Source organism: Vulpes vulpes, chromosome 5 (assembly GCF_048418805.1).
Source record: "Vulpes vulpes isolate BD-2025 chromosome 5, VulVul3, whole genome shotgun sequence".
Taxonomy (NCBI): Eukaryota; Metazoa; Chordata; class Mammalia; order Carnivora; family Canidae; genus Vulpes; species Vulpes vulpes.
Genome location: NC_132784.1, coordinates 139,051,986 through 139,070,714, shown reverse-complemented (window position 1 = coordinate 139,070,714; position 18,729 = coordinate 139,051,986). Strand labels below are relative to the sequence as shown.

At 35.5% G+C, this 18,729-nt stretch overlaps 1 protein-coding gene across 1 annotated transcript in view; it reads right to left on the bottom strand.

Moving 5' to 3' along the window:
* The window catches only part of ZPBP (zona pellucida binding protein), an 88,859-nt gene that overhangs the window by 47,077 nt on the left and 23,053 nt on the right, over window positions 1–18,729 (bottom strand). Inside the window, exons 5-6 of the mRNA XM_072757402.1 lie at window positions 15,799–16,017; window positions 8,924–9,000 (exon numbers count right to left, since the gene is read on the bottom strand). Coding sequence (XP_072613503.1) covers window positions 8,924–9,000; window positions 15,799–16,017 — 296 coding nt within the window. The remainder of the gene's footprint in view (window positions 1–8,923; window positions 9,001–15,798; window positions 16,018–18,729) is intronic.

The following is an 18,729-nucleotide window of genomic DNA, read 5'->3' as shown; positions in this document are numbered from 1 at the left end:
GCTGTTTCCACCACACCTGCAGTAACTTCCTCCACTGAAGTCTGGAACCTTCAATTTGTAAAAAAAATGCAATAACTGTGAAGCTCAATAAAGCAAGGCACAGTAAAACAAGGAATGCCTGTGCAGGATTGATTAACATAATTCCTACCAACATCCCAAAGGTTTTCTTAGACATACACAAAACTCAGTTAAAATTTATTTAATGATACACAGATTCTAAAATAGATAAAACAATTTTGCTAATACAGGAATACAATGGGATGAATAACTGCCCATCATTAAGGCCACAGTAGTTAATTAAGACAGTGAGGTATTGAGAAAAACATAAACACAAAGAAGGGAAAAGAATAAAGAACCCAGAAACAGAGCCACACAAATATTCTTAACTATAGTTTAACAAAGGAACAAAAGCTATTTAGTGGAGAAAGGACAGAATTTTTAACAAAGAATGCTGGAGAAATGTGACATCCACAGGCAAAACAATAACAACAAAAATAGCCTTGCACCAAATCTCATATATAAAGCAAAAACTAACTCAAAATGATTTGTAATGTAAAAAAAATGTAAAAAAAATTTTTTTGAGAGGAAAATCTTCAAAATGTAGATATACAAAGAGTTCTCAGATGTGACCCAAAAAAGCACAACCCATAAAGGAAAATGGATACAATTGACTTCATAGATATTAAGAACCTCTTTCTTGAAAAACCCATGTGAAGAGGAAGAAAAGACAAGCTAAAATGTGGGACAGATATTTACAAACAACATATGGGAAAAAAAACCCACTAGATCTAGAATACATTGAACCCTCTTGACTCAACAGTAAAAAAGCCAACAATCCCAAGAGAAAATGAGCAGCATAGTTTACCAAAAGGATGTGTACGGGGCAAATAAGCATAACATAAAATGACCAACATCATTAGTAATAAGGGAAATGCAAATTAAAGCCATAATGGGATATTATTAAATAACTCCCTTGGGGAATAAAATAATCAACAGTTACAATACCACATCCTGTTAGAAGCTGGAGAAACTGGACCACTCACACACTGCTGATGGAAATGTAAAATTAAGTGTAATATGACCCAGAATTAGTGAGCCAAAATGGTAAATTATTTTCTCATGAAAACCTGTACACCAAAGTTTACAAAAGCTTTAATCTTAATAATCAATAACTCCGATCAGTCCAGATGTCTTACAACAGATAAAAAGCTAAACGAACTGCAGCATATGCACCATGGAACATTACGTAGTAATGTAAAGGAATAAACTATTGGTACATGTACCACCCTGGATGGATGTACCACCATCTATAGGAAATTGTGCCAAGGGGAACAAAGCTAACCCTGAAAAGTTACATTCTTTATGATCACTGAAACCAGAATAGTGAATGCCAAGCTTAAAGGGAAAGGAGTGGTGGGAATCAAGAAAGAGGTGGGTGGGCATGGTTATAAAAAAGCAACACAGGGATCCTTGCAGGACTGGAACTGTCTGTACCTGGACTACGGTGGTGGATTCATAACTGCACAAGAACTTAACACACAGAAATGAATACAAGTAAACTGGCCAAAGCTAAATGAGAGCAGTGGATGGGAGCAATGTCACTACCACTACTTGTGATATTGTTCTCTATCAGCAGGTTTGCAAGACGTTACAATTGAGAGAAATTGGGCAAAGTATACAAGGGGTTTGGGGTTTCTCTATAATTTTCTTACAACTGCTAGGTCTAATTAAAATTATCCTCAACATTTTAATGTAAAATAAAAAGATATTAAAAACAACTGAGGTAGGAGTGTCTCTTTATAATGGTTATAATTTTAAAACATGGTCACTCTATGGCATTCATCTCATAGAGTAATGGTGTTTGAACCCCTCTCTTTAAATCAGGCAGACCTGTGAATGCTTTGACCAAGATACTACAATACATAAGATGCCAACTGACTCCCAAATGTGGGTCAGAAAAAGCCTTACAGTTTATGGCTTTCACTTCTTGGAACACTCACCATCCTATGGCTTTCTTACAGAAGGTGATACCCTGGGGACACTGGGTGGCTCAGTGGTTGAGCATCTGCCTTGGGCTCAGGTCATGGTCCCAGGGTCCTATGATCAACTCTCACATCGGGCTCCCTGCTTCTCCCTCTGCCTACATCTCTGCCTCTCTCCCCGTGTCTCTCTCATGAATAAATAAAACCTTAAAAAAAAAAAAAAAAAGGTGGGCATCCCCAGTGGTGCAGTGGTTTAGTGCCACCTGTGGTCCGGGGTGTGATCCTGGAGACCTGGGATCGAGTCCCACGTCAGGCTTCCTGTATGGAGCCTGCTTCTCCCTCTGCCTGTGCCTCTGCCTCTCCTCTCTCTCTCTCTCTGAATAAATAAATAAACCTTAAAAAAAAAAAAAGGCGATACCCTCTCTCAGAAACAATCTGCTGTGAGAACTTTAAGCCACATAGATGTTTGAAAATATGGAGATGGTATAGAATAAAGTGTAGGAGAGAAAAAATAGAAGAGATCATAACTATAATTTAAAAAAGATAAAAAGATAAAAAAACATGAAATCACAGGTTCAGTAACCATACACCAATCTCATATAGAACACATACTGAGCCAAAGCACACCATAATCAAATTGCTTATAAAGATACCAAAAATAAATTGAAAGCTAAAAAAAACAACACATTAAATATGGAAGAAAACAACCTGTAGGGACACCTGGGTGGCTCAGAGTTAAGATCTGACTCTTAGTCTCTGCTCAGGTAATGATCCTAGGGTTGAGAGATCCAGTCCTGGGTCAGGCTCCATGCTGGGTGTGGAACCTGCTTAAGATTATCTCTCTCTCTCTCTCTGCTCTCCCCCCCCCACACACACACCCACTCTCTCTCTCTCTAAAATAAATAAACAAGTCTTAAAAAAAAAAAAAAAACTTTGTAAATAATGGACCTCTTATCAGAAGGAATAGAGGTTAAGAAGAGAGTGAAAAAATTACTTAAAATGCTGAAAAAAAAATGGACTACCAGACCAAAATTCTCTAACCAATGAAATATTCTTTATAAATAAAAAAAGGAAATAGAATTTGTAGGTAAAAGAAAACTGAAAGAATGCTTTGTCAACAGATGATAACCACAACAAATGCAACAGAAGACTTTTCAGACTAAAGGGAAATAATAGCAGATAAAAACCCTGACCCTCATATGAAATAGAAACATAGAAAGTGGTACTATACATGTAAAAGACTATTTGTTCTTGAAATATCTTTAAAACATGTATAACTATTTACAGCAAATCATCCTCGACAGTATTTTTATAGATTAAAATATAGGTAGATAGACTGACAGTGCATAAAGGATGAGGGTAGTTTAAATGAAGCCATAAAATGGCAACATTTCTATATTTAGCAGGAAGGGGCAAAATATAAATTTTAAGTGAACTGTGAAATAATAAACAATGTATATCACAATTTTTAGAGCAACCACTCAAACAACTAAGGCAAAGAGTATATAGCTATGAGAATAGCTAACTAAAAATCCTGAGAGGCCCATCTGCTTACTTTAATAGCTGTGGCCTATGGGGAGGGCTTCCAATTTAACACACATTAAGGGGCCAACTGCATACTTTCCAGGGATCAGAAAGGCTGAGGTGCAACCTGTGTACTCTCCCTCTGTCTCTGTCCAGGTCAGCTATCTCCTGAGAAGGAGCTCCTGTAAATGTCTTTGTGCTCTGGTTTTTGCAGCTGCCACTAAATGGAAGTCCCCTTAATCACTGGGCTCTGGTGGCCAGCAGGGCTCACGTTCAGGGACTCAATGGGCACTAACAAAGAAACCCACAGGCTCCTTACAGAAGAAACAGACAGAAACTTCCATCTCTCCCTCTTGCCCTGAAAAGAGGCATATGTGCATAATTTAAATGCTGTTTCCTGAGGATCTGGCTTCTAATCAGCCAGCATATAGGTACTGACAAGATCTTCCCTTTGGCACATGGAGAGTTCTTGGCACACCTTCAACTACTGGGAACCACAAAAACAAAAAAAGTTGCTTCGAAAATCACAAAATCATGAAAACAATCAAGAGTCAAAGCAGGGTTGAACGATAAGGTTCATCTCCCCTAAAAGACCATACCTTCAAGACTGGGAGAAGTGATTGTTTTATCTAATATAGAAATCAACACAAAGTATTTAAGGACCATAAGGAAACAGCAGAAAATGCTTAAAAAAAAAAAAAAAAAACAGAACAAGATAAAACTCCAGAAAAAGACCTATTTGGAACGGAGATAACTGATTTACCTAGTAAAGATTTTAAAATAATGGTCATAAAGATATCTACTGAGGTCAAGAGAAGAACGCATGAGAACAGTGAGAATTCCAATAAATATAAAAAGAATTAGTACCAAACAGAAATCACAGAACTGAGCAGATAATTCAAGAGATGGGTTCATTGTAGACAAGGTAAAGTAGACGAAAGGATTAGCAACCCTGACAACAGGGCAATGAAGTTCATCCAATCAGAATAGTAAAAAGAAAAAAGATTAGAAAAGAATGAAGACACAGGAGGGACTTAAAGGACAGCATCAAATGGCCCAATATTCTTATCATGGGTGTTGAGAGAGAGAGAGGGCGGGGGGGGGGGGGGGGGGGGGAAGGGGCAGAAAGCTTATCTGAAGAAATACTGGCTGAAAACTTCCCTAACCTTAAGAAGGAAACAAATTCCAGGTCCTGCAAACCCAAATAGTCCTGAAGAAGAATCCAAAGAAACATACACCAAGACATATTTACTAAATTATCAAAAATTAAATGCAAAAGAATCTTATAAGCAGCAAAAGAAAAACATCTTGCTACATACAAGGAATGTATTTGGGTTATTAATAGGCTTTCAACAGTAACTCTGTACGCCAAAGGGAATGGCACAATATCTTCAAGGTGCTGAAAGATAAAATCTGCCAACCACAGATTCTCCTACTGAGAAAGCTGTACAGCAGAAATAAAAGGAGATAAAGAGTTCTGCACACATTCAGTAGTTGAAGGAACTCCTCACCACCAATCTGGCCTTATGAGAAATGTTAAAGGCAGTTCCTTACACTAAAAGGAAAGCATGTTAAGTAGTAAAAAGAAAACATGTGAAAGTATAAATTTCTAGGGAAAAGGTATATCTACAGGTAGAATTCTGAATAATCTAGTGTTAACAGGTTAATTATAAATATAGTATTTGTGATTTTTCATCAAAAGACAAAAGGTAGTAGAAATAACTACAACAATAATAAGTACTATAATTTGTTAATGAATACACAAGATAATAAGATTTAAATAGGGACATAAAAACATAAATACTTAAGGGGAATAAAACTTAAGTAATCCGCTTAAAATAAAATGTTCTAATTCCAAGATGTTTTATGTAATTCTCATGGTAACCACAAAGGAAAAACCTATGGTAAGTACAAACAAGACAAAGAAAGGAATCTAAACATAACATTGCAGATGTTCACATCACAAGGAAAGTGAGCAACAGAAAAAGGAAGAGAATTTTTTTTAAAAAGCCACAAAACAAGTGATAAAATGCCAGTGAATCCACATTACTTGAAGTGTAAAGGGACTAAAATTTCCAATCAAAAGGCACAGAGTGGTTGACTGGATACAAAACAAGACCTAACTGTATGCTGTCTACATGAAATTCACTTTATATTTAAGGAAACGCAAGAAGTGAAAGTAAAGGAACAGGAAAAGTTATTCTATGTAAATGGAAACTAAAAGAATGCTGGAGAAGCTATATTTATATAAGAAAAAATAGTCATTAAGGCAAAAAACATAAAGAGAAAAAAGAAGTCATTGTCCACTGACTGAACAGATAAAAAGACGTGATACACACACACACACACACACACACACACACACTCTCTCACTCACTGGAATATTACTCAGCCATCAAAAAGAATGAAATCTTGCCATTTGCAATGATGTGGATGGAACTAGAGGTGCTATAGTAGCCAAAATGCTAAACAAAATAAGTCAGAGAAAGACAAGTATCATATGATTTCACCCATACGTGTAATTTATGAAACCAAATAGATGAAATAGGGGAAATGAAGGAAAGAGAAAAATAAAATAAGACAAAAATCAGAGACAGAAACAAGCCATAAGAAACTCCTCTTAACTACAGGAAACAAACTGAGGGTTGCTGGAGGGGAAGGGGGTAATGGGATAGGGTAACTGAGTGATGGGCATTAAGGAGGCATGATGTAATAAGCACTGGGAATTATAAGGAAATGATGAATCACTGAACTCTACCTCTGAAACGAATAATATGTTAATTAATTGATTTTAAATAAACATTCAAAGTACATGTCAGCAATGAAAAAGAAACAAGTAATCAGAAGGTACAAAATTCCAGTTAACAGTACTCCCCACATCCATGGAGGATATGTCCCAAGTGGATACCTGAGACTGTAAATACTACTCAACACCAGACATACCATGTTTTGTCCTACCCACATATACTTATGGTCTAGTTTAAATTATAAAGTATACCACAGTAAGGGATTAACCATACTAACAAAATAGAACAATTATAATAACATATGATAATAAAAGTTATGTGAATGAAGTCTCTTTATCTCTCTCTTTTAAAAAATATCTTATTTATTTATGAGAGACAGACAGAGAGAGAGAGAGAGAGAGAGAGAGAGAGAGAGAGAGGCAGAGACACAGGCAGAGGGAGAAGCAGGCTCCATGCAGGGAACCTGATGTGGGACTCAATCCCGGGTATCCAGGAACAGGCCCTGGACTGAAGGCAGCGCTAAACCGCTGAACCACCTGGGCTGCTCCTATCTGTAACTCTTAAAATCATACTTTACTCACATGTGATATGAGTGATGATGTGACATGATAAAAATGCCTACATGATGACATCAAGTGTGGTGAATAATGCAGGCACTGTAACACAGCATTAGGCTACTAATGACCTACTGACAAACAAAAGAAGGAAGATCATCTGCTTCTGGACTGTAGCTGACCATGGGTATCTAAAACCAAGGAAAGTAGAGCTGCAGATATGGTGGGACAACTGTATAAGACAAGTCAGTCTCGGGATGTTAAGAACATTGTATTGTATATTTGGAAGTTGCTAGAGGAATAGGTTTTAAAGTTCTCATCACACACACAAAATGTGCAACTCTACGTGTCTGTACACATAAACTTAGTGTGGTAATAATATGGCTATACATATATCAAATCATTATGCTGTATACCTAAAACTAACACATTAAATTTCTAAAACCAATATCATGTTATATGTCAATTTTATCTCAATATAAATAAATCGGTAGATAAAATGAAATGTATTCTAAAAATACAAAGAATGAAAAAGGGGAAAAAATTGGGAAACAATAGCAAAAAATAGGCATAAATACAATTGTATCAATAATTACATTAAATTTTACTAGAATTCCAATTAAAGATTTTTTTTTTATTGAGAGAACAAAGGGGTCAATTATATGTTATCTTCAAGAAATATGCATTTCAAATATAAAGACAAAAAATTCAAATTAGTTAGAAACCTACATCCCTTGCAAACAGTAAGCATAGGAAGTCTGAATTAATAACATTGATTTTAGATAAAATTTCAAAGAAAAAATTAAAGGGGACGTTTCATAGGGATAAAAGAACAAACTGCAGTTTCTAGTTTTAAAGGTATTGCATGCTTTCTGCTAAATTTATAATGAAGATATATGTGGGTTTTTTTCAATAAAGGCTGAGTTAATATTCAACACAAATGAAGGAACATACATAACATAATCTCTCAGTAAACTAGGAATAGAAGGGAACTTAATTGATCTGGTAAAAGGCATTGAAATTTTGGAGCTAACAGCCTATTTAATAGTGAAAGATTAAATGCTTTCCCCCTACAATCAGGAACAAGTAAACAATATCTATTCTCTCTCATCTATTCAACATCATACTGTAGATAGAAACAGGGTAAGTAAAGAAATAAAAAGCATAGACATTAGAAAAAGAGAAATACTCTTATTTGCATATGACATGATGATTTACATAGAAAATCCTAAGCAATCTTTAAAGCAACTACTGTAACAAATGAATTTAATAAGTGGCTAAGTACAACATGCAAATATGCAACATGCAAACCATCTATTGAAAACTGAAACTGACCAATTTATTTTTTAAATATCCCCTTTAAGACAGCACTTAAAAAAAAAACACAAAATACTTAGGAATGAATTTAGCAGAAAATGTGCAAGACTTTTAAACTAAAAACTGCAAAAAGATAAAATGAAATAAAATAAAAATGAGTAAAAATAAAATATTTTTAAATAAAATAAATAAAATAAAATAAAATAAAATAAAATAAAATAAAATAAAATAAAATAAAATAAGTAAATTTTGCAAACCTTAATAAGTCGAGAGAACTAACATACGTATTGGAAAATTTATTAGTATTCTCAAAATACCACTTCTCACCAATTAACCTATTGTCGCCTATCAGAATCCAGGGCATTTTTTGTTTTTAGAAATCTGACATAGTGATTTTAAAAATTTCTGGAAATAAAAAGGACCTAGAATATCTAGAGAAGCCTTGAAAAGAAACCAAGATAAAATCCTTATACTACTTCTTAGATTTGCTGTAAAGGTACTACTTGATTAATAATTATAAATTAACGTGGAACAAATAAGGCCAAAGAAATGGAAAACTTATCTTCCTTAACACAGTAACAAGATGCTAAACTTTAAAGCATTTCATAAAAATATTAACTGTATTAGTTAATTCAAGTTCTTATCATTTATTATTTGATGACATTCTATTTTTATTGTTGAATTTCCTAAATGTAATGGGTGGATCTGATGTGTTCAATAAATAGCTAAATGCTTACTTACACACTAGGCACGTTCATTTCTTTTTTTTTTTTATTTTCTCCAGCCTCACATAACATACCTTAGACAGTCTTTTGGAAGATTCACAATTATGGTCCACACATGGCTTAGGTCCTTTTTCAGTGTCTAGAGAGGAAACTGAGAAAATACAGTATATTTTATAAAGGGCCCAAAATCTATATCACAGTATTAAAATTGGCTTTTGAAATATAAAATAGATCATTTATCTAATATTTCTCTTCCAGTAATAATTAAGCGTTTTCCTAATGTTACACTAAATCATTTAGATATAAATCTAAGCCAAAGGTTTGTTCTATATAAATCAGGAAACCCTCACGATTGCGATGAACCTAAGACTTAATAATAATGATTGTAACAATAATAACAATGATGATTTTAATGACGAGAAGAAAGATTAGAGCAGAAGTACATGAAATAGATAATAGAAACATCACAGAAAAGCTTCACCAAACTAAGAATTGTTTCTTCAAAATGTAAACAAAATTTTCAACCCCCTCATGAAACTAACCAAGGAATAAAAAAAGGGCCCAAAGCAACAAAATTATAAATAAAAAAGGAGACACTATAACTGATAACACAGAAATTCAAAGGATCATTAAGAGACTACTGAGAATAACTATGTACCACTTAACTGTACAACCTAGAAGACATAAAAACTTATGAAGACATAAAATTCAAAGAGAGAATAGATGACAAAGATTTCCACTAAATAATCTTTCTAAATTATATCAACTTAATTGCCACAATTCTAAAACCTTCAGTTACTTCTCACTATTGGTCAAAATACATTTAGAAAACCTGATTTCTAGCCCTAGGTCTAGCACTAATAAACACAGGCTATTATTTAATACCTCCATGAGACCCACTCTCTGCTCTGTAAAACAAGAGACTAAATATTATGATTGTCATTCTTTCTACCTATAAAAATATGATTTAAAATATATCAATCTAACAAGCAATGACTAGTTGACTGTCCCCAAATTCTCTATACATCTTACCAATTAAATTTTCTAGAATGTTCCCCAAATATACCCTGTATACATGACTTTAAATTGCTATTTTGCATGGAATTATTTTAAAGCACCAATAATGTTTCATGGATCTCAACTGTTCATCTCCTAATGACATCTTTATGTACATAGAACTCACAGAGTACCTAGAATCTCTGCCATAATATTTACAGAACCTGTACTAGTTATATATTTTCTTTTAACTAGAATATGACCTTATTGAAGACAGATCCTTGCTCATATTATTGACATTTGCCTAATATGTTATATAAAATATATTAGATGGATAAGCATTGATATGATGAAGATAGTAAAATTGACCACAAAAGTATTAATAATGCAGAATACACTTGCAGAAAACTGGGAAGTCCTCATTTTTTCAATATCCTTTTAAAATATCTCCCCAAACCAGTACACACATGAAATTTCTGTGTTGCCATTTGAACTGATATCACAAAGTATAAAATATCACAAAAAAGACAACATATAAAATATAAAATCAAAGTGATTTTATAAAATCAAACAGAACAGATGTGAAGCTAAAGCAGACCTCCCAAAAGGGCTGTAGATTTGGGAAAAAAAAAAAAAAAAAAGGTGTTTTTCAATGGACTATTTTTTAAATCCTTTTAAAATGAAATAATCATAAAACCAGGCCCAGGAAATGTAGAATCTCTAAGATTCATATATCAAAAATATACAGTGGAGTTACAGAAAGCATTTTCAAAATGTAGCCAAATATTTAAAATATTATTTACCTAAAATAAAGCTTTTGAAATTACCGTTCATTAAGTAATTCAGAAGATGGTAGACCAGAGTCTACTATATATAATATGACTGAGATCAAATCATCATGAAGGTACACAATTTTATTTTTACCTTGAATCCTTATAAAAGTTTAAAGCAAATTTAAAAATCCATCAAAATCTACTATTTATTAAACTAAAGCAAAATTGTTAGAAACAACACAGAATCCACAGAAATTATCCGGTCTTCAGAGTCAGTACAGACAGTGATTAACCATGTCATTAACACCTAGAATGTTTAAGTTATAATCCAGTACTAAAGGTAGTAAAGCCAAAAGGCAGTATACTACTCCCCCCCCCACCCCATGTTAGGCAAACCACATAATACTTACACTGTCTAGATCAGTTTACTCAATTAGCTCTCTGGATCTGAGAGAGCACAACTTCTTCCTGAACTCCTGCCTTCTTTGATATACCTGCTTTAGTTAGGTTAGATGGTTAACCTCAACCTGTATGAAACTATGTACCCTCTTTCTCTTTTTATATGAAACTTTTTACAAAATTTAAAAATGAAAAAGAAATGACACCTGTAAAATGGTAAGGTAGGATACCTCAAGCCACATCCTACCACAGGAACGCTGGACAAACAAGACTCAAAACAGAATCAAGTTATGTTGAAACTCTGGAAAATAGCTAAATTTTTGTAACTGAGAAAATGCTGAGTCAACAGAAATTGACCTCCACACAAAACAAAGAATCTTTTTATCAGAACACTAGCTAACATCAAGCTAAAGGACATCAGACATCACATACAACAAGGAATATAGTCTTTACAAAGGTAACTTAGATGGATCACTAAACAACTACAACACACACAAAAGAGGTAAAAGAATCTGATTTCATGATTACTACTTGTTAGAATATTAAAAATGTACAGTTTTTAAAAAATATAAGGAATGTGAGGAAAGAAGGGTATGAACCAACACCCAAAAATAATAATACTGAACAAAACAATTCATCCCCGAGGAAGCACAGAAATTGGAATTACTAGACAGACTCTATGTCAACTGTTTTAAATATACTCAAAAAGCTAAAGGAAATAATAAGCACAGAACAACAACAACAAAAAGGAAAATGGTTTCACAACAGAATATATTAATAAAATGAAATATGATATAAAAAGAAACTAAACAAATTCCGGAACTGACAGTTACAACAACTAAAATGAAGAACTCACTATAGGCTTTCAATTACAGAGTTCATCTTATGAAAGAATCAGTGAATTTGAGGATAGGTAAACTGAAATTATCCAGCTAGAGGAGCAGAAAGAAAAAGCAGAAAAAGAAATGAAAGCCTAATACCCCCACCACGTACGCATAACAGAGAAAAAAAGGAACCAAACGGACATCTGAAAAAATAATGTCAGAAATGTCCCAATGTGATAAAAGACACGTACCTATGTATTCAAAAAGATCAATGGAATTCAAGTAGCATTAAGGCAAGGATTTGGGGTGCCTGAGTAGCTCAGCTGGTTAAGCATCTGCCTTCAGCTCAGGTCATGATCTCAAGGTCCTGGGATCAAGCCCCACATCAGGCTCCCTGCCTCTCCCTCTGTCCCTTCCCCTGCTCATGCTTTCTCTCTTTCTAATAAATAATTTTTTAAAACATCTTTAAAATAAAGTCAAGGAATTCAACAGTGAAACACATTATAACCAATCTGTCAAAAATCAAAGACAAAGAGATTATCTTGAAAGCAGAAAGAGAGAAGAAAAAGAGGAACTTGTCACTTACTACAAGTCCATAGTAAGATTAACAAATGTCTTGTAAAAAAAGAAAACAAAACAAAACAACAACAACAAAAACCACGGAGGTCAGAAGGCAGTGAGATAACATATTTAAAGTATTAAAAGAAAAAAGCTTTCGACCGAGAATCCTATATCTGGAAAAATATCCTTCAGAAATGATGAAGAAAGTAAAATATTCCAAACACAATGTTTAACATTATTAGCCAGTAACCGGGTGACAGATAGTAATTCAATGCTGTGCAAAGAAATAAAGAATAGTGATAAAGTCAACTCTGCAGATACAAGGCAATATTGTTGTATTTTTACTCTTTTAACTCCCACTTTTTTCATGCATATGATTAGAAATAAATACATCAGACAATAATTGTAAATCTATGTTAGTGGTAAACAATGTATAATAATGCAATGACAAAGACCATCATAGAGAGGAAGGAGTAAACCAGGCTAGTATTAATTCAAACAATGTAGTTATATATTTAAGTTATTAACTGTAAAACTCAGGATAACTGCCAAGAAAATAACTGGAATATATTCAGAAAAGAAAATGAAAATAAAATCAAAATGCTATTTTACAGTTAATTAAACCCAAGAAAAATCAGTAACAGAGCATTAAGAAAAGAAAAAAGATAAAAGAAAACTTCTGGTTCAGAGTCCCACATGAAAGGCACTCGGATGGTATCACTCCTGTCCTCACAAGAAAAGCTGTAAACAGACTCACAAACTTTTCTTTGATTTAACAGATAACTGAGGTCTCAGGGAAAACTGCTGCCCACAAAACGGTAGAGAGAAAAAGGTGGTTATGGAGAATTATTGCTTATGAGGAACAGACGCACCAGAGAAAGACCCTGACAGGGAAGCTGGTAGCAGCAGGAGAAAACCAGCAACTGAGAATTTGTTGAAGGCTCGCAGTGAGAAAGCCCAAGTGTTAAAAATTCCGGCTCACAGGGACCCCCACACTTTCATGAGTCCCAAGACTTCTCTGGGAGGAAACAGAAAACAAGTCCCCTTGTACTTCTACCATGAGGAGGAACAAAATAAACATTCTGAAATGTACCAAGAGTACTCACTTGCCTTCAACAAAAGCCTGCCCTTAAGGAGAAATATTTTTCCACAGCTTAAGCACCTGGAGGTTTGCCAAAGTCTAAAGGACCTTGCAGATTGGAAATGTCCAATTCCAGCTACCTGTAGGCTTCCAGTGCAAACCAAGAAAAAGGAGGAAAAACACTGCTGAAGGTTTCAGACCAAAGATCTAAGCTCTCTGAAATCCTGAGATCTGATTGTTGGGCCACACAATGCTTCTGCTGCCTCTACTAACTACCAGCACATCAACAGGACATCATACAAACCAGGAGATTACAACAGAAGGATTTTAAGTCTCATACTTTACTTAGGAAGATGACTTTGGGGAAACTCAAAGACAACAAAGCAGACAAAGATAAGCGTATCAGATATTTTTAGCCCCTGAAGCCTATAGTTTTTGTAAATAGTATATATAGCCCAAATCCTAAACAAATAGACAAAAAATGTTACAGTAAGACATACCTAACTCAGTTCTTACTATGAGGTACATCATATCCAGTTTTCAATAAAAAGTTGCAAGAAATACTAAAAGACAAAAAAAAAAAAAAAACGTTTAAAAACACAGCAAGCAGGTTGCCTGGCTGGCACAGTAGGCTAGGCATCCAACTCGTGATGTTGGTCATGACGTCAGAGTCATGAGATGGAGCCCCGCATCAGGCTCTGTGCCTAGTGCAGAGTCTGCTTCAAACTGTCTCTTTCTCCCTCTACCTCTCCCCCGCAGCTCACACCCTCTCTCTCTCAAATAAAATAAGTAAAATCTTAAAAGAAAAAAGAAACAACAGCATTATAATCATACTCAGATAAGCAAGAGATGTTGACATTATTAGACTGGAAATTTAAAATACCTATGACAAGATGCAAAGGGCTGTAACGGAAAAGGTAGCCAACATGCAAGAATGGATGGGTAATATAAGGAGAGAAATTAAAACTCCAAGAAAGGGGGCAGCACAGGTGGCTCAGAGGTTTAGTGCCGCCTTCAGCCCAGGGCCTGATCCCGGAGTGTCTGAAAATTGCAAAAAGAGATTTTAAAAGTTCTCACCACAAAAAAAATAAGATAAATTGTAACTATTTTACATGCACACACACACACATCAAATACTTATGGTGTACCTCTTAAACTTACATATTGTCATATATCAATTTATTTCAATAAATCTGGAAAGAAAATAAAATCTGGACAAAGAACTTGAATATACTTTTCTCCAAAAAAAAGATATACAAATGGCCAAAAATGCACATGAAAAAATGTTCAACATCATTAGTCATTAAAGAAATGCATATCAAGCCCACAGGCCTCATTTCTATTGTGTATCATCTCTTTTATAGGTTCAACTTTACTTTCAAGGTCTTCTAAGGATTCTTAAATGCCTATTTAAGTGCACCTGTGAAGCACTCTGGGCAAAAGTCTCCTAACTCACGAATGCAAATACTATTCCTTGAAGAGCTAAAGCAAGAGTCTAACTGTGATAACTTTGTCTCCTTGGCTACAAAATAACTTTCAAAATTTTTCTGGAGGGGAAGAAAAGTGGTAAAGAAAATAAAAGATAGTAAAAAGGAGGTTGAACTTCTCGTTCTTTTCCTGTAAAGCTTTACAACTCTTAGTTGTGTCTAAAAATTCAATCAGAGATGGCCAAAAACAAAACAAAACAGAAAAGTGGAGAAATGAGTGGGTACAATCCAACACCAGCAGTGAACAAATCAAGGACAGAGTAAGGAAGAAAGGAAAACAATAAGCAATATCATTTGAGATGGATAGAGGATGGAGTCCTACTGCCATGGGGACTCAATAAAAACATAGGGATAGTTATTCTGCAGTGTTTATTCATAAACAGGCCCTTTTATAAGTATTGGTACAAAATCAATTCTTCGCTTTCCAGAAAACACTGGGCCTCCATTCTGCATCATTAGGAAAAGCACCGTAAGCCCTTAGGATGGTCCTTCTGATCTATAAAATATTAACTCATGTTATCAGAATTAGATTCTTTTACAAATTAAATCTTTGTAACAGTTAAATATACAGACAGGCATTTCCTTATTCTAAATTTCATTCTCTAGTAAATTATCACAGCAAAGGTTAGTTATTTGAGAGCTGTTACCAATTACAAGTTAGTTATTTCACTAAGTACATGAATCCGAATTTTATTTTGAGGCCTATCAGACCTAAGCCAAAGTAGAGAACATTATAATACTCAGATCTATAACATTTACATTAAAAAATGCTGCAGATAATTTATGTCTTCAAAATTTGCTTTTCTTTAAAAAATTATATATACTTACCTGAAAACGTAAAGAACAATTCATTTTGCAAACCAGCTCTTTGCATTTTAACACGATGGCACTCCGACTTCAGTAAAGAAACTTCACATGAAAGGTCAAGAACCAATTTGCTTAAAATCTGAAGAAGTTTCTTCTCAAAAGAAATATTATAGATACTGTTGCAGGGAGCTGCATGATATCGAGCTGTGAACTGGTAATAATAATGAGGCTCACGATATGCTGTAAAAAATTAAAGAATAACACAAAATTGGTTATTTAAACAGTTAAAATATATTGTAACTGTTAAAAAGAAATGATTACTTGTAATAATTTCATAGTACTTTTATATCCATCCTAAGAAAACTGAAGGATACAAGAATTATGCCAAATATCCAATCCCTATGGTATCAAAATTAAGATTCTGAGCACCTGTGTGGTTCAGTCAGTTAAGCACTTGATTCTTGATTTCAGCTCAGGTCAGGAGTTGTGAGGCTGAGCCCTGTATTGGGCACCATGCTTGGCAGGAAGTCTGCTTGAGATTCTCTCCCTCTCCCTTCTCTTGAAAAAATAAATAAATCTTTTATGTTTCTCACAAATCTACCAGTTTTATTGAGTTCCATTACAATATCTGAAACTGAGAACATTTTTTTTCTTAAGCACTTCAAAATCTCACTGAAATAAGAAAATATATAAATATGATAGGAAATCCATAATAATTATATACATATCATGTAACCACATTTTCTAACACAATGACATCAAAATAAAAATCAATAATTAAAAATCCATCAAAAATTTTAAAATAAAATACTACTGAATAGCAAATGGCATATCCAATAAAGTAATGATGATGAAAAATGTTCTTAAAACAATTATAGTAGCAGGACATGACAGTTGGAAAAATGGTACAAGCCCACTTCCCAATGACAGGGATGTATATTATTTTCAGAAATCAACTATTTATAGCCTCTGAAATGGTCCTAATGGTCCTAACAGAGGTTCCCAGAAAAAAGAAAGACATAGCTTCCCGAACATAAGTCATATTAGGTCCCAGCCATCTTATGAAAGGGTATAGGAAATAACAGCCTGTAACAGGCCAGGAGACAGCCTAATCATATCAGAGACAATAAATTAGTGATAAAATTCCCAGTTCTGGTTAGTTATGACAACTATCTCAATTAATTATGAGCAGACAGCAGTTCACTGCATTTATTCTTCTATCACCACCTTTTAGAAGAATCTCTGCTAAAACTTCGAAGCTCCAAAAGAACTGAGAGATCTAGTCCAAGCCACTCATTTTGCAGTCTTGTACACTATTGCTCAGGGAACTCAAAGTAATTTAAACACATTCTTTTGGGTGAGAGTAGGGGAAAGGATGCACTAGCCAGGAGGTAAAATAACACTGGCCCGCAACACAATCCTTGACCAATCCACAGGGTGGTGGCTGAGGTCCTGGTTGGGGAGGAAGCAGTGTCTGTACACACTAAGGAAGGCTAAATATTTTCTTGTAGTAAACAGCCAGTAAATGTTCATCAACTATTATCTACTACTTTTCTGATAACAGAAATAATTATTGTGGGAAGACAAACAAAAAATGTGTAAGCAGACAACCAATCACACAAACTCCCAGTGCTGATTTCACCGTGAGGTCTGTTATGCTCACTCTTGAGTTACCTTCAGTCAGGGGCTTTTAGGATCTAAAACCCTCTGAGCACTCAGACACTGGACCCACCTGAGCCCGAGAACCGATGACGCCCACCCCTGCTGGCCCTAGGACTCAGTCACCTTGAAATGACCTTGCCCCAATTCCATGCTGTATTCCCCCTGGAGCAAGCCCCTTCATGAACATGGACACACCCTCAGCTTATAGATTCCCCAATTTTCTTGTTCCAGGACACACTGCTGTGGATAAGATCCTCAGTGTTCTCCTTACTTGTTGCAAGCAAAATCCTTCCTTCCGTTCTTTGGCTTGGTTGTGTCCTTTGGCTTGACACCCACCAAGAGGGGAACTGGGTTTTTAATAACACTTAGAGCAAAGAAAAAAGTGGAAAAAAAAATTTATTCAAAAAAACCTACTAGAAGTTGGTAAGAACAGGGAGTCTGGGGATTTGAACCCAGACCTCCCTCCCTCCCCTCAGCTAGATGGAAACACTACTCCGGACTGGTGTAGAAAGGAACGTGGGGTGCTCTCTTCCCCCAGCTCCCAGGCAGTAGCCTCCCAGGAGGGGCAGGATGGCAGTACTTCTGACCACGGCTCCCTGTTGCTGAAGTGAAGCTGCAGTTGACACACTGGAGAGGGGAGGACTCCTCTCGTCCTCCCATCAGCATTCTGTGACACAGAGGCTCAAAGCCAGCTGCAGCAATGCTGGGAATCCCTGGACGCTCACAGCCCTTGCAGTTTATGGTGTGAAGGCTGCACAGCAGGAACAGCCAACAGAGGAGTCCACAGAAGCTGCTACTATTCCCCGCCCCCCACTAAGCTCCTAGAGCAAGATGGCTCTCAACGGGAGCACAGCACTGTGCCCACTGAGCTCCAGGGCTGCAGGTCGGAGAATCTGCCAAGGGGCAGGAGCAGGCTGCAGAACAGAGTTCAGAACCTTTTCTCAAAGGAACAGACATCACTTGAGATAAAGTGCAGGGAAGCTGAAACCTCAGGGAAGTCTCAAAAACAGCAGAGGTTTAGTGAAAGACAAAGGGGTGGGGGGATTTATAGAGTCATCTGCTAAGTAGGTGAATAAGAGTGGGGCTAGTCTGTCAGAGAGCAACACTGGAAGAGTCAGCTGGGAGGTGCTATCCGGGTCAGAAAAAATCTCACACAGTCACCTGGGGAATATCCCTTCAAAGGAACCCAAATTTAACCGGGTCAGTCTTCAGAGGAATTTATGCCCAAGGCATTGTTGAAAACAAAAGATCCATCAAACTACTGTGGGTACACCCCAGCTGCACCTTCCT